This window comes from Pipistrellus hanaki (assembly GCF_964339955.1).
Source record: "Pipistrellus hanaki genome assembly, chromosome: 15".
Taxonomy (NCBI): Eukaryota; Metazoa; Chordata; class Mammalia; order Chiroptera; family Vespertilionidae; genus Pipistrellus; species Pipistrellus hanaki.
The window spans coordinates 30,836,978-30,853,628 of NC_140517.1; the positions used below are offsets into that span (position 1 = coordinate 30,836,978).

Below are 16,651 nucleotides of genomic sequence, written 5' to 3' on the forward strand. Positions count from 1 at the left end.
GCCACTGTAATATCACAATGCAATACACATCATAGTACTCACGTGTTTGTGGTGATGCTGATGTAAACAAATCTTAGCTGCCTGTCATATAAAAGTATAGCACATACAATTACATGTAGTACATAATAATAATAATAATAAACACCTAAGTTACTGGTTTGTGTATTTACTATAAGTTATTTTAGCATATACTCTTTATACTTACAAAACAAAGTTTGCTATAAAACAGTATGCCATGTTACACTGGCAGCAGCCTTATACATCTTGTCTAACTGACTCTCTTGATCTTATCATTTTCTCTAATGCTTGATTTAATTTTGTGTTGTTTTGTGCAATAACATGCTGTGCAGGCTTATAGTCTAGGAGCAATGGACTATCCCATACAGTCTAGCCATGTAATAGGCTTTATCATCTAAGGGCTCTCTGTGATGGTATCACAATGACAAAGTCACCTGACAACACATTTCGCAGAATATATCCCTATCATTAAGTGGCACATGACTAATACAGTGAATATCCACATCAAGGTTCATTGTCAGTAGGTATGCACTAGAATACATACATCAATTTTTTATAGCCAGCGATTGTTCTGATTGTTCTTGGTCCTAACATTACTAAATGTTTGGACCTACCATCCCAGATTAAAAAGCAGAACATTAACAGTAATGTTAAAGCCCTCTCTGGGTCTTTCCCATGTCATACTCCCTCCTACAAATGGCTCACTCGCTTCTATGAGCCAGTGACTCCTGCTAGAGTAACATCTTAACTTGTATGTCAGTCCTGGGCTCTCTCAAATGTCTTGTCATGAAGGAGCAGCATCTGTTGTACCAAGCTTCTAAGTATTTATTTTGCCTTTTCATTTTCACCACAACTCTGTGAGGTATTTGTGCTGTTATTCTATAAAGAAAGGCAGTATGGCACAGTGGTTGAGCGTCAACCTATGAATCAGGAGGTCATGTTTCAATTCCCAGATGGGTTACATGTCCGGGTTGCAAGCTTGATCCCCAGTAGGAGACGTGCAGGAGCAGCTGATCAGTAATTCTCTCTCACCACATTTCTATTGTATTTCTCCCTTCTCTGAAATCAATACAAATAAAAATATTTTTTTTAATAAAGGAAGAACAATAATAAAAGTGCTTACCAGCCACTGTTCCCAAAGGTTTCACACAATTTCTTAGGGCAGGGGCCATTATAGGCTTATTATACAGATAGGAAGCTGAGGTTTGGAGAGGAAGCAGGGTTCAGAACACAGCATTTAACCAGAGAATGCCAGGCTTCAGTCCTGGTCCTGTCCTGACTCTGTGCACCCTGAGTCAAGGACCATGTGACTCAGGCCCTGGGTCCCATTTGTATATGAGTGGCTAGTGAGCAGTCAGGAAGAGGGAAGCCAACGTGGCATGGGACCTGGCCTGAAGTATGTGGGGATGTTCTGATAGTTCTTGATGGCATGAGCCTCCAGTAGTCTACCTTTCTTAGACATGGTGCCCCTTCTGTGTCCCTGGCTTTTGTTTCCCTAGGTATCCTTGTTCAACAGAGGCCTCCCTTGCAACTGTTCCATCTGTACCCCCTCACACACACTGCTCACATCTTATAGACTCCTATCTGCACCTAGCACCCACCTAACCACTGGAAAGTCGCTCTGACTCCTAGCAGAATTCTCTTGCAGTGGAGTTCTGTAGCTAGGATCCTAGCCCCAGTGAGGCCTAGGGTGTCCTAATACACCACTTCCTCCTCTTCCAGGCAACAGAGACATCCAAATGATCAGCTGTGGGGCCGACAAGAGCATCTACTTTCGCAGTGCCCAGCGGGTAGAGTGAGGTGGCCTTCTTGGGGGCTGGGGTTTGGGGGCTTGTCAGAGTTGTCCTTTGAAGGCCCTGCCTGCCCTGCTAGGGCTCCGATGGGCTCCACTTTGTCCGAACACACCATGTGGCAGAAAAGACTACCTTGTATGACATGGATATTGACATCACCCAGAAGTACGTGGCTGTGGCCTGCCAGGACCGCAACGTGAGGTAAGGAACTGCCTGGGCTCTTACTCAGCCTGGCCTTGGCTGCTTGATAAGTGGGGCCTGAATGGGACCTAGTTAAGTCTGTTTTCTCATGAGCTATCTGCTCTCCTTCACCCTGCTCACCAAGCTGAGTGGGTAGAGGGACCCAGCAGGTGTTTCTTAGGAGGTGGGTTCACCTAGGCATAGCCTCCAGATTAGCAGAGGGTTCCTTCAGGCTCTCCAGAAGCCTATGTGGGGTGACTGAGATGTGCTGATATGACTTAAAACTTATTCTTTCTCCTATATTCCCTGAGCACTTGCCTGGGATAGTCAGTAGCAGCAGTGAGCAGGGCAGCTCCAGGCCCTGCCTTCACAAAACTCACAGTCCTGTGGAGGAGAAGTGGACACTTCACGTGGCAGCGACACATGGAGTGGTCAGGGCTGGGATAGGGGAAACCAAGGGGTTGGGCTCTGGAGAGATACCTGAACCCACCTGGGAATCAAACAGGGCCTGATGGAAGGAATGTCTGAACTGAGACTGTGAAGGATTGAGCCAAGAAGGGGAGAAGAGAATGTGCGGAGGACATAGCATGCACAAAGAGGTTCTCACCTCCTTCATTTGCTCATTCAAATTGGGTGTTAGACACTCAAGCTTGCTCTATGGCAGGGAGACAGGCATTAATTCAACAGACACCCTAATAAGTAATTTCCATGACTTTAGCCTGAGATGGAATTTCAGTCCAGGCATTGAATGGGGGATAAGCAGTGGCAGTGGGCTTCCAGAGAAAGGAGGGGGCGGGTAGACAGGTCCGTGTTGGCCATATTCTGCAACCACCTCCCCAGAGTCTACAACACCATGAATGGAAAGCAGAAGAAATGCTACAAGGGCTCCCAAGGTGACGAAGGGTCTCTGCTGAAGGTGAGGAGCCACAGCCCCCAGGGTGAAAACTATAACACACCTCACACACAAGGTTCCCCTTTGTATCTGCTATTCTGGTCAAAGGATCACTTGCTGGCCAACTACCCACTCTGGTCTGGCTGAGAGCCAAGGGGTAGCTCACACTATTTCACCTTTACTTACTGAGCCATTTCCCAAGTGGAGCCATTTTAACTGGTTTCCGTTTTGAGGGCAACAGAATGTGCTGCGAAGAGGCCTGGGCTCTCTTGCCAGGCTTATCCCCTGCCTGTGTTACCCAGGCCAAGGCAAGGACCTTCTCAGAGCCTCTGGACTAGGTAAGAGTTCAGGCTGATTGTAACCTTGGGCAAGCGTTATCTTTCCAGTCTGGCTCATCATCTGTAAAATACAAATATAGAGAGCTTCTGTCACAGGGTTGTTCTGTGCATCAGTACCATTGTTGTGGTTGTTAATTTCTTTACCTGTGAAATGGGAACAGGAGTTCTTACCGAACCAGGGTGTGTGTCGTGAGGGCTCTGGGATGAGTTGAGCAGGCGGGTGGTCCTCAATCAGTGGGGGCTGAGGGTGAGAAGCAGGCAACATGAAACATCATTTGCATCCTCTTCTTGGCAGGTCCACGTGGACCCCTCTGGCACCTTCCTGGCCACAAGCTGCTCTGACAAAAGCATCTCGGTGATAGACTTTTACTCGGGCGAGTGCATTGCCAAGATGTTTGGCCATTCTGGTGGGTGTGCCTAACAATACTTGAGACATCTCCCCACCCCACATAGCCTTCTGACTCAGGTCAATGCAGCTTCTCTGCTCTGTTTCTAGAAATTGTCACTGGCATGAAGTTCACCTATGACTGTCGTCACTTGATTACAGTATCTGGAGACAGGTGGGAAAGGCCTCGAGGTTGCCCAGGCTGGCCTCCCTTTAGGAACAGGTGGGACCTACACTGTGGGGAGAGCAGGGCCTCAGAGACCAGAAACACCAGGCTCACAACCTGCCTGTGCAGAGAGCTCTTCTGAAAATTCCAGCTTTCTCTCTCCTTGATCAGCATGCACCTTGGTGTCACACCCAGTCCTGAGTTCAAATCCCATATCTGCTACTTATTTGCAGGTCATTTCCCTCTTTCAGCCTCAGTTTGCTCCTTTGTAAGAGAGCTGATACCATCTACCTTGAAAATTATATGGTGAAAATCAAAAGCGATGATCATATATGTCATTCTGATATATTTCCTTATATAAATGATATATATACTAATTTATAGTAAATATAATAAATAAAAATGAATTTCTTATCACAATGTTGTTATTCAAGAAAGTCCCTTTTGCCACTCCCTTCAATTTGCTACAATGCTTTCTCACAGCCCCCTTCGTTGGTCTGGAAGATTTCAGAACAGGTCCTGGTTAGCTGCCCTGGAGCCTATCCAGGATGTGGACCTGGCATGGCTGCAGCCCCTGCACTAAGCTGATGGACTGTGTTTTCTGGGAGGTGCCAGGAAATTCAGTCTTGGCTGTGATGACTCAGGTGGCTTCAGAGTTAGATTGCATCCATAGTCATTGTTCCTCTCCCTCCACATCTCTCTTTGGCCTCTACAGCTGTGTGTTCATCTGGCACCTGGGCCCAGAGATTACCAATTGCATGAAGCAGCACTTGCTGGAAATTGACCATCTGGAGCAGCAGCAGCAGAATACAAAGGATGGGAAATGGAGAAGCCATCCCAGGTCCTAGCAGCCACCTGTACATATTCAATCTCTCCTCCCTCAGAGGAATATGTTCCTGCCCTTGGCCCCAAGATGACGATGCTGAGGACATTGCCACAGCCAAGACAGCCCTGGGCCCTGCCTTCTGCACTCTCACAGTCGAGCGTAGAAGACGGGCTTTGAATACAAAGCTGTGATAATATATATGAGAAGGGTTTGGGAGTGGAAAAGCAAAGTACCTGGAGAGCCTGGGAGCACTGTGATATTCCCCTATCACAGTGCTCCCAGGCTCTCCAGATAGGGAAGCCCAGGAGGCTCCAGGAGTAGGGAAGAAGGTCAGGAAGGGGTCCAGTGGTGTTGAGATATCTTCTATTCTTTGAAGTTTTTATGCTGAAAGACCACTTTTATTTGGAGTGAATTCATGATCTAGTTTTTTATTTAGGATTTTGGTTTGGAGGTCTCGGTTTTATTGCAAGATTGTGGGATTTTTTTTTTTTTCTCCTCCTGGAGCTGTCCCCATCTCTGTTTTGAGGCTTTGTCATTGCCTCCCTGTGGGGACCAGCCCTTGATATGTGCAGTGGTTTTGGAAATATTGTAGATATAGGCACCTAGGGAGAGAGCAGCTACCTTTGGCTCCTGGTTTTGAGTCTCGCACCCTACTCTGGCTGGAGCAGGTCCTGGCACCAGTGCTCACCTCGTGTCAATCATGTTTTAGTCTCCTGTATTCCAAAGGAGCTAAAAATCTCATTGCCACCCTTTACTTCCCAAAACAGAACCAGCAGCTCAATACTTAAGCCCCACTATCTGCTTTACTGTTCAAAGGTCCCATTGCTGTGGGTGGCCCTTGGAGCATTTGTCTTATTTTCTGAACCCAGACTCTCAAATCTCATTTATTATGGTGATATGTTTCTAGCAGAGTAGTGAGACCTCCCAGTACCATTTTGAAGTTAGTAATATGTTCATTTGGAATCTAGCACAGGGTCCTGGCCCTAGGCAGGTTCCTCTAGCACCCTACTTACCTATTTCTTTCCTTGCCTTCCTCATTCCTGGTTTCAGGCAGGAGACATATGCATCCATGCCCAACGAGATTTGCTCTCTAAGATCTGGAGAGCAGACGGAGGATGAGCTGGAAGGAGAGTGTGAACCTGAAGAATTACTGAAGACACCATCCAAAGAGAGCTTGGATCCAGGTTGGGAAGGGGGCCCATCCAAAGGAGCCCTCTGTTGACCTCTGTCAGTCTATGGGGTCATTGCTAGGTTTCACCCACTGCTTTGCTTTCATGCCTGGCATATATTAAAGTTCAATAATCATATTTTAGTCAGGACTCTCTTAGTGTAATAGCACCAGACTCTCATTGTCTTAAGCTGGAAAAAGAATTTATTGGTTCATGTGCCTGAAAATGTAAGAGGATTGGCTTCAGCATAGCTGGATCCAAATAGTCAGGTGGCCGAAACCGGTTTGGCTCAATGGATAGAGCGTCGGCTTGGGGACTGAAGGGACCCGGGTTATCCCCAGTAGGGGGTGTGCAAGAGGCAGCTGATCGATGACTCTCTCTCATCGATGTTTCTAGCTCTCTATCTCTCTCCCTTCCTCTCTGTACAAAATCAATAAAATATATTTTTTTAAAAAAAGGCTTTCTCTAAAAAAACAAACACAAATAGTCAGGTGATGTTAAAGGAATGTATTTTTCTCTGTCTCTGGGATCTACTTTTCTCTATATTGGCTTTGCAATCAGGTAGACTCTTCCTTTCCTGGGAGGAGTGTAAAGATGAGGTCCTAGAAGAAACAGAGCACATTAACCAGAAGACAGAACAGATTTTGTAGTTCAGGCAAAAGGGAGAGCAATAGCTTAATGTCTTTACAAAAGGCCAGGCCCTCTATAAATTTCTGCTCCTCTGTATATTGCCTTGATGTAGGCCTCATAATTGTAAGATGGTTGCTTAAGTTTAAGGCATCAGAATCATGTTTGAATAGAGCATTTCCTCCCAGAATCTTTTAGAAAGGAACCTTTTCCCAGAAGCCCTGACAGATTTCTCTTAGGTCCCTCAGGCCTGGTGGCTCCAGGCATGGTGGCTCCAGCTATGGGAATAGAGATTAACACTAGATGCTTTTAATGTGGGTGGTGGGCTCCAGCAACAAGGGGCCAACAGGCACAGGCCAACTGATGGCTGATTGGCAGGCAACAGCATCATGAAAATTCAGCTTTGGGGGAAAATCAGGATAAGTTAATTTTCTTCATCACCCACCCTCACTCCCAATCTAGTGTCCTCTCCAGGTGTGACTCCTTATAGGCCTTTTCATGAACATTGATATATTGTACATATCCATAGCAAACATATATGTGACCACAAATTTTATTATACTATAATATTGTTCTGTATCTTTTTCCTCTCAAAAGTATCTTATCTACCTGTATGTTAGTGGATATGAAGCAGAAACTTCCCTCCTTTAACCAGCACCAAAGTAGGGTATTTTAAGTTACTCCCTCTGGATAGGCATTTAGTTTTTTCTAACTTTATATTGTTGTGAAGGAGACTATGCTGACCACTGCTAGTCCTCCTCAGGCATGTGTGAGAGTGTTTCTCCAGGACAAAGGCTGAGGACTGACAATGCTAGGCCCGGGGTTATATATTTTTTCTCTTAAATGAGAACAGGGCCCTCCAAATCCACTTACTGCCTCATCCGTGTTCCCGCTTCCTTCCCCCATGTTTTTGCCACCATTTGATAGTATGCAGCATTTTAATTTTGGTCAAATCTTATGGGTAAAACATTATATCCCATTGTGTCAATGTGCATTTCCCTGACAGTTAGTGAGGCTAAGCATCTTTTGATATGTCTGTGGGTTCTATATTGTCTGCTTGGAGAATTGCCTGTTTATGTATGGTTGTTGGGTTATTTATTCTCTTTTCATGATTCTATGTGTCTCTTCAGATCCTCAGTGCCTACTGACCAATGGCAAGCTGCCACTCTGGGCAAAGCGGCTGGTAAGTCTGCTTGGAAACTGTGATACCTGGCCAAGTAGGGGTACCCTCCTCCATGTTCTTGTTTATTTTCCCTCTCCATATCTCTCTTCCCTGGAGAATCCCATCACCCTTCTAGTCTCAGCTTAGATAGCCCTTCATTCATGCAACATGTATCTACTGACAAATCTCTGCCTTCACAAGTTCATTTTCTTACATAGGAGATGGACAATATCCACAATAAACTATTTTTGGAGCCTATAAGTGCTATGAAGGGGAAAAATTTGAGGAAGGAAATAATATTAGAATTGAATGGATGATTGTTATCTTGGAGGAAGAGCAGGCTAGCAGAATCCTAAACCCTAGTTTGGAGGGTTTATTTTAGGAACAATATCAGGCCTCAGATAAAAGCCTTGCAGGGAAATACCTCCTGTAATCCCCTTCCCTGCAGACCAGGTCAGGGCATCTGGCCATGCTCTCTCAGGCCCCCAAGCTTCCCCTTATTAGTGTGTGGGTATGGTCCAGCGCACGAAATTCGTGTGTGGGTATGGTCCCTAGGCCTGTCCTGTGATCAGGGCCATCTTCCCTGGCTGCCTGCAACTGGCCCTGGGCCCCTCCCACCCCCCGCCACCACTCTCCCCCCCCCCCCCCCCCCATTCTCCATTTGCCATCAGATGATCAGAGCCTGCTGGCCAGGTGAAGGGGCCATTCCTGCTCACTTGCCGGCCCCACCCCCACCGCAGGTCATCCTCGCGTCTCCCACTACCCACTCCCAGTTCCCCTTTCACCATTTGGCAATCAGAGTCTGCCGGACAGGGAAAGGGACAAAGATGTGGTCAGTGTGCCTGCCTCATTGTGACTGGTCAAGTGGTCGTTCTGGTCATTCTGCCATTAGGGTAAATTTGCATATTACCTTTTATTATATAAGATAGAGGCCCAGTGCATGGGTGGGAGCCGGCCGGCTTGCCCTAGTGGGCATAGGGTGGGGATCCCTACGGGGGGGCGGGGCTCACTGGGGCGAGGGGCCACAGTCGTTCTGGTCTCTGGTTTAGGTCGCTTGGTTTTTATTATATAGGATTACAATTGGAATTACATGCAACAAATAATCACTGTACATTTGCTTTGTGCAAGCTTTGTTCTAAGTCTTTTACATGTGAAACCTTATTTAATTCTCATTGAGATAAGGGCTTTTCATATCCCATTTCACAGTAGGGAAATTGAGGCCCAAAGAGGTTAGGTAACTTGTCCAAGGTCACCCTGCTAGGAATTAGAGGACATGGAATCGATGCTAGGTGGCCTGAATTCTCAAACACCCACCCTCCACTGTCTCAAGCAACAGTCTTGGTAGTAGGCATCAGTTGGCAGGACCAGGGTAGAAGGGGAAGTAGCTGTATCTTGGATGTGTTTGAATGACAAAGCTGACAGATTTTGCTGAGGAAATACAATGTGGAGTATGAGGGACAAAATAAGAGAGAGGATTGAAGGATGACCTTCAATGTTTGGGGCCTGAGCAACTGGAAAGAATAGCTGAGATGGGGAAGACTTTAGGAAAGAGGTTTGGGGAGATCAGTTTTCAATGTGTTTGCTAAATTGGAGCTGTAGGGCAGTTGCATGGATACTTCTGAAGTTTAAGAGCAAGGTTCAGGCTGGAGACAGGTGTCTGGAAGTTCTTTCTGAGTAGTGTTTAAAGCCAAGAGACTGGATGAGGTTTGTGCAGTCCCTGGCCCTTATTGGAGTTTGTGATCATTTGGCTGGCTGCCTGACCATCTCATCATCCTCAGCTTGGAGATGATGATATGGTGGATGGCTCAGCCTTCTACACCAAGCATAGCTACCAGCCACATGGCCGGTGGGCAGAGCGGGCTGATCAGGAGCCCCTCAAGACCATCCTGGATGTCCGTGACCTGGATTGCTGCTTTACCCCCGTAAAGTCCGACAGTCTGGAGGACTCCATTCTGGATATAGTGAAGCCACAGCGCCTGGCAGGCCTGCTGAATGAGGTAAGGACTGCCCCAGCTCCACAACTGTCAATGCTCTCATTTGGAAAACACTACTAACTGTACCACTTCAGGGGCACGAGAGGTTTGCCTAAAATGGTAGAGGGCAGAAGGGTGAGCCTAGGCCTGGTGAGACTTCTTAGGGCAGACCAGGAATGTAGAAGGTGAGTCCCTTTGAGGATTAAGAGTTTGGGCCCAGCCAAAACCGGTTTGGCTCAGTGGTAGAGCCAGTCTATGGACTGAAAGGTCCCAGGTTCGATTCCGGTCAAGGGCATGTACGTTGGTTGCGGGCAAATCCCCGGTAGGGGGTGTGCAAGAGGCAGCTGGTTGATGTTTCTCTCTCATTGACATTTCTAGCTCTCTAGCTCTCTCCCTTCCTCTCTGTAAAAAATCAATAAAATATATTTTTAAAAAAGAAAAGAAAAAAAAAGAGTTTGGGCCCAAGAGCAGGCCTGGGCCTGAGTAGGGGGGCATTTGAACAAGTGGAACTCGGCTCTGCCTCTTTTCTGCTGTGTGAATTAAAGCAAGGCCTGCCTCTCTGGGCTTCAGTTTTCAAAAATATAGACATAAAAATAATAATAATAATAAAAAAAAAAGATGACTAAAAATATTTCTTAAAATGGTTATTGAAATATAGTCCTCAGAGGCCTGGCTGGGGTGGTTGGCTCAATTGGTTGTGCATCATCCTGTGCTTGAAACGTTGCCTGTTCTATTCCTGGTCAGGACACACACCTGGATTGTAGGTTTGATCCCCAGTAGCAGAGCATACAGAAGGCATCCGATGTTACTCTCTCACATCAATGTTTCTCTCTATTTCTATATATCTATACCTATCTTTCCCTCCCTGTCTCCCTCTCCCTTCCTCTTTCTAAGCATGTCCTCGGGTGAGAATTTAAAAAAAAAAAAAAAAGCCCTCAAAGGACTTTTATAGAAATCTAGTGCTAAGAACAGAGCCTGGGTCCCCTTAGAGGTGCTGAAGCAATTTTAGCTCTTATTTTATTATTTTCCAAATAAAATTCTTCTTTATCCTATTATATGTTTTCTTTTTTATTGTGGTATAATATATACAGGCAGTTATGCACAAATCTTAAGTAAATAGCTTGATGAATTATTTCCTGTGTATATGTACCACCAAGGTAAATATAAAGCATGTCTACCTCCAGGAAGACTCTGTGCCCCTCCCAGTCAGTACTTCCACCCAGGGTGACCAGCATTCTGACCTCTCTCACCATGGACTGGTTTGTCTGTTGTTGTTTTTTTTACATATATTTTTATTGATTTCAGAGAGGAAGGGAGAGGGAGAAAGAAAAAAACATCAAGGATGAAAGAGAATTTTAGGTTGGCTGCCTCCTGCATGCCCCCTACTGGAAGTCGAGCCTGCAACCCAGGCATGTGCTCTTGACTAGAATTGAACACAGGACCCTTCAGTCCTCAGGCTCTATCCACTGAGCCAAACCAGCTAGGGCCGGTTTGCCTGTTTTTGAACTTCATATAAATAAACACTTACAGAGTCAGAGCCATATTTATTCCTTATTTGTAAAGGGGCTTATGATAATGCAGTTGGATACATAGTGAGTTCTTGGTGAACAAAAGGCTTGGTCTAGGCCCTGGTGCACAGTGAGCATCCAACCGTGGGGGCTGCCATTATCCCCGACTTCTTTACTGTAACACTTAGAAACTTGGAAGGGCCCTGGTTGCCACAGCTGCCTCAGATGGCTGTGCCTCTTCACCCCACAGTCAGAGAGTCCCCAGGAAGATGGCTGTAGGAATCCTTCCTTCCTGCCTCCACAGAAGGAGTGCTCTGAAGCCAGAGATGTCATCAGCTCCCTGGAGGTAGAGGTGACTGTCCCAGGGACAGACAGGTGGGTGTCTTTCACACACAATGGGAGCCTTAGTTGGAGAGAGGAAGCCTCAGCTGATAGGCACATTCTGGAAGAACTGCTCTTGCAGTAGGTTATGGGAGTGGGGAGGAAGGGATGTGGCCCAGATGGAGTAGAAGCCCAGCCCTGCAGCATGTGTCCATGGTTCTAGGTGGAGGTGCAAGGCACTCTGGGGGGAAGGGAGCCTTTGGAGGAAGGAGGAGAGGCAAAGTAGTGCTCCCAAAGGGAGCAAGGTACAGATGTTTTGGGGTTCTGAGTAGGGACCAGTTGTTTACTAAGTAGTATGTTATCATTTCCTCCTCCTCCCCTATTGGCTCTGCAGCAAGTACGTCTCAGAAGAAGTGGAGAGTGAGCCTGGAGACCAGCAAGGTGACTCCTATCTCAGGGTCTCCTCTATGGGCTCGAAGGATCAGAGCAAACTTGAGGGTGAGTCGGGACCTGGCAAGGACCCTGCTGTAGTCTCATCCTGCTAGGCCTCATTCTGGGCACTGAGGATGACCTTCCTGAAATTCAAGAATCTATTGTAGAAGACAGACTTGGTCCTTGGTGTTACCAGAGGATTCTGGAGACAAACTGCCTACTGATGGCAGCTTAGCTCTGCCACCTCCTCCAAGTGTAACCTTGTTGGTCCATAAAAATAGGGGGCGAGTATTATCCCCATTCTCCAGATGGGGAAACTAAAATCTAGAAAACTGAACCACTTACCTGACTCACCCAAAAGGGGCGTGGTTTTGGGCTCCTGACTCTCCCATTTCCCCTCCCTGCTTCTTTAGATTCAGGGGATTCAGAAGCCTACTTGGAGTGTACCTTCACCACCATCCATTCCTCCCCTCTACAGCTGGACTCAGACCCTCGGTTTGACGTGACCGTGACCCCTATACCAGGTAAATAGGCCAGACATGAGGAAGGGCAGTGCATGGGTCTTGCTTAGGGGTTGGTCTTGATACATAAACTCTGGCCCCACATCAGCCCTACACTTGGTGCCAACTGAGCCTCACTTAAGAAGACAGAGACATCAGTCTTTCCTTCTAAGCCTGGTGGCACCAGGGTGTGTGCTGGGCAAGTCCAGCTTTCTCCATTGTTAAGTGTCTGTCGGGGTGTCTGCCATGACTAAGTGTTGAAGGTTCTCTCCCGCTTGCTCCATTTGCCTCTCACAGAATGCCCAGGAACTGCAGAAGAGTTGTCTCGGCCTGAGCTGACAAGCATATCCAATGGCTCCCTGCCCCAGACCCCTGAGCAAGAGAGGTTTCTCCGCCACCACTTTGAGACGCTTACTGACACCCACCCTGAGGGTAGGGCCCTGCTCCTCTCAGCCCTGCCTAGGCACTGTGTGTGCATCTCTGGGTTAGGCTTTCCCTAGCAGGGGAACATGAAAATAGTGGGAGGGCACATGTTTTATCTTAAGCACTGAGTTGCACAGTTTCTTCTTCCTGCTCCAGTCGCTCTGTGTGGTCTATTGACGGGAGTTTTGAAGGATTTGCCTGGTGCTTTGTGGGTCTGCCTGGACCTAGGACTAGTTGGCTATAGGGGTTCTGTGGTCACCCTTGGCATCTTCCCCTAGAGCTCTTTCACAGATCCCTAAGAGATGTGACGGCCTCTGCAGATGAGGACTTTTTTAATCCCCGGCTGAGCATCTCAGCCCAGTTCCTCTCACGTCTCCAGAAGACATCCAGGTAGGAGCTGGTAAACTGCTGAATGTTCCAGCTTTCTGAATTCCAGGATGGGGCTATGTCCTCGGGAACATCCCAGGGCAGGCACAACTGCCTGGTTTCCTCCCCACAGGCTCAACCACACCTTCCCTTCCCCGCTGCACCTGCACCTTGTGAAGTCCCCGGAGGTCAAACTCAGAGACCTCCAGGGGAACCAGGCCAGAGCAGAACCAGGTACTGGCTACACCTTCTCAGGGAGGACCAACGTGAGTACTTGGGCCATCTCCTCAGGACATAGGGCTGGGAGCTGGGAAGCCTGTCCTCACCTCATGGTTGTGCTTGCAGGTCCTCTCTGGGAGGAAAGCTAAGGAGTCCCTTGACAATCTGGAGGCCTGGTGCCCACTGAGTGAGTGTCACCATTCCTAGTAGACATCCCTGGGCTTCTCAGCAAATGGCCCTGGATGCCCAGCTGAACCATGAGTGGGATGGGGAAAGTCCGCTCAGACCCTGCAGCTATCCTGGGGTGGGGCCCTGTCTATCAGTTTTCTGGCTTGGATGTAAAAGTGACCTGGATATTTGCTTCCTTTACAGCCCCCTGCCTCACAGGCCCAGCTTCCTGTGTCCCCTCCTCCTCAGCGCTGCCTACAGACAGGAAGCCTCTGGCACCCACAACCCTACCTACTCCAGGCCTCCACACCCCCTCTACCTGTTCCTATATAGAGGCTGCTGCCAGTTCCTGTGTCAAGATGTCACCCAGCATTTCCCTTGAAGACAGTGAGGACCCTGTCTTGGTTGACAAAGAGGGAGGGAGACCCCTCTGCAGGCCCTCATCCCTGGGGAAGCTGGCCACCCTGGACCAGGAGCTTCAGGCCATCACCACCACGGCAGCAACCAGTTCTGACAGTGAGGGCCAAGAGCCTGTCCTTCCCTCCCAGGGCAGCCATGAAGCCCGGGCCAGCTTCAAGCAGACCCTGTCAAGCGTCTGTGACAGGCTTTTACTGCCCTCACCCCCACTGGAGCCACCCACTACTTGTGTCTGGTCCCAGGAACCTGTAGCCACCCAGTCCGATGTCACAGTCACAACAGCTAGCTTCCCAGCTTCCAGCCCTATAGATATGAGCTCCTTGAGGCTCCACAACTCCGCCTTTATTCCAAGGCTTCTGGCCCCTGAGCCCCTCAACACCCCTGCCCACCCCAACAGCCCCCCACTCTCAGAGGCCATGCCTGGCAGCATCACCTCTCTCCTGGAGCTCACCCCTGGTGAGTATCACCCTTGGGATAAGGGGTTGTCTCCCAAACTCATCTCATTTAACAGCTCCAAAGGTAGACACTTGGCCTGGTCACAGGGGCTATGACATTCGTTTATTCTTTACTGAACTATTTAGTGAGCACTTTGTATGTGTTGGGCTTTTTGTTCTAGGCCCTGAGGACATGGATGGGATGAGGTGGTAAACAAGACTACAAAGAATCTACACCTTAATTGGGAAAGATGCCCAAATTAAATCTATGAGGAAAGTGTTAAATGTATCACAAAGTGATGTGCTAAGGAGGGAAATAAAGAAAAAGGGTTTAGTGCCAGAACCAGTTTGGCTCAGTGGATAGAGCATCGGACTGTGGACTGAGGGGTCCCAGGTTCGATTCCAGTCAAGGGCATGTGCCTTGATTGTGAGCACATCCCGGTGGGGGGTGTGCACGTCTTTCTCATCGATGTTTCTTACTCTCTATCCCTCTCTCTTCCTCTCTGTGAAAAATCAATAAAATATATTTTAAAAAGAAAAAGGGTTTAGGGAGTGAGAAGTGGGGGCAGTTGTTACAGTTTTAAAACATATACATATTTTTTAATTGATTTCAAAGAGAGAGGGAGAGAGAGATAGAAACATCAATGATGAGAGAATCATTGGCCAGCTGATTCCTGTACGCCCCCCACTGGGATCGAGATCGCAACCCAGGCATGTGTCCTGACCGGAACTCCTTGTTCATAGGTCAACTCTCTACCACTGAGCCACATCTGCCAGGCTGTTGTTATAGTTTTAAACAAAATGATGAAAACAGGCTTCCGAGAGAAAGTGGCATTTGAGACCTGCAGGAGGGGAGGGAGGGGAGCCTGGGGGACTGAGGAAAGTACATTTTGCAGGCAGTGGGACAGTAATAGGGATCAGTCCAGTCACCATGGCCTCTCTCAGAACAGCTGTAAAGTTAGAGGTGTCTTTTTCATTCCCTGCCCTCTATCCCCAGATGCACTCAGTGTACTCAGGGACAGCCCTGGACACTGGGGGGAGCCTGGAGTGCCAGCCAGAGTCCTGTCCCCAGCTTCCCTTGAGATGAGCAGTGTGGGGAACATTGTGCAGAAACTACAGACTGCCTTCCAAGAAGCCCTGGACCTTTATCACCTGGTGAGCCAAGCCCAGAGTCAGGGGAAAGGGCTGAGGGAATGCCTTGGGGCTGCCTGGCCTGGGTGGTTCCTAACAAGGTTGGCACCCTTTGCAGATGGTCTCCAGTGACCAGTTGAGTACCAAGCAACGGCAGGCACGGACTGAGCTGGCCTCCACCTTCCTTTGGATCCACAGCCAGTTAGAGACCAATGACTGGCTGGTTGGGAATGATGTGGCCCCAGCCCAGGCTCTTCCCAGCCCAGATCCTCCCTCCCCACCTACATTGTGCCCCCTGGCCAGCCCAGATTTGCGTGCCCTGCTGGAACACTACTCAGAGCTGCTGGTGCAGGCTGTGCGGAGGAAGGCACAGGGGGACTGAGGGTCAGCAGCCCTGCTACTTTCTGACGAAATAGTTATTTTTAAGCAAATAAACGGACAATTTGGGAGAATGGGTGCTGGTGCCTATCTGGCACATCTACAAAGCCCCTTCAGGTGGATGGATGCAGGGAGGGAGGGTGGAGGGCAGTGTTCTGGTGGACCATCCCAAAGAACTCTCATAAGCCCTGATGCTAAGTCCTGTTCTCGGAATCTGTCATTGGGAACACAGGACCACCATTCCAAGAAGTTTTGGAACTGCAGTAATAATGATCCCAGCACCTGGTTTTCGTATTGCTTATCCCCAGCCCACTGAGCTGCTGAGGGATCATATGTGGTCCTTGCCCACTGAGCCCCACCTATACCCCAGAGAGGGGCCAGTCCTTTCCTACCCCCTACTGATGCCCAAGAACCCACTGGAGCTGCTGCGATCATCATGTGTCAGACCCTGACTACCAGTGCACATATTACCATTGGCCCCTGGGTCAGGCCCATGCTGGATCCTCAGAGAGCCAGGCTTTTGTTCCCATCTGCAGCAGGGGAAAAAGAGGAAAGATGAACAGGTTTACCCATTGGACAATCTGGACAGCATTCCCAGGCTACCCAGCAGCTGGGACAGTAATTTTTTTCCCCAGCAGGAAGACGGTACTCAACTACAACATCCCATGAGCTCCCAGTACCAACTTCCCTAGGCAGCAGGCATCTAGCCATGTGCATATCTGCTGAGAGGGCCACTCTTGCCACAAAAGCCCCCACTGTCCCAAGTGTATAAAAAGGAAGCCAGCAGGGGTGGGGCCCTCTCCTAAAGCACAGTCCTACCGTGCA

The 16,651-nt window shown here is 48.4% G+C and overlaps 1 protein-coding gene across 4 annotated transcripts in view; it reads left to right on the top strand.

Annotated features, from left to right (window-relative positions):
- Window positions 1-15,900, top strand: part of WDR62 (WD repeat domain 62) — a 44,553-nt gene extending 28,653 nt beyond the window's left edge. For all 4 annotated transcript variants that reach the window (XM_084905187.1, XM_084905188.1, XM_084905189.1 and 1 more), the window contains exons 14-32: window positions 1,741-1,808; window positions 1,891-2,012; window positions 2,832-2,907; window positions 3,517-3,628; window positions 3,718-3,781; window positions 4,488-4,613; window positions 5,649-5,782; window positions 7,525-7,577; window positions 9,335-9,553; window positions 11,288-11,412; window positions 11,753-11,856; window positions 12,204-12,314; window positions 12,588-12,722; window positions 12,992-13,103; window positions 13,213-13,345; window positions 13,425-13,485; window positions 13,671-14,339; window positions 15,315-15,472; window positions 15,567-15,900. In XM_084905187.1, the coding sequence (XP_084761313.1) occupies window positions 1,741-1,808; window positions 1,891-2,012; window positions 2,832-2,907; window positions 3,517-3,628; window positions 3,718-3,781; window positions 4,488-4,613; window positions 5,649-5,782; window positions 7,525-7,577; window positions 9,335-9,553; window positions 11,288-11,412; window positions 11,753-11,856; window positions 12,204-12,314; window positions 12,588-12,722; window positions 12,992-13,103; window positions 13,213-13,345; window positions 13,425-13,485; window positions 13,671-14,339; window positions 15,315-15,472; window positions 15,567-15,830 (2,846 nt within the window). In that variant the 3' untranslated portion in view covers window positions 15,831-15,900. The remainder of the gene's footprint in view (window positions 1-1,740; window positions 1,809-1,890; window positions 2,013-2,831; window positions 2,908-3,516; window positions 3,629-3,717; window positions 3,782-4,487; window positions 4,614-5,648; window positions 5,783-7,524; window positions 7,578-9,334; window positions 9,554-11,287; window positions 11,413-11,752; window positions 11,857-12,203; window positions 12,315-12,587; window positions 12,723-12,991; window positions 13,104-13,212; window positions 13,346-13,424; window positions 13,486-13,670; window positions 14,340-15,314; window positions 15,473-15,566) is intronic.
- The last annotated feature ends 751 nt before the right edge of the window (window positions 15,901-16,651 follow it).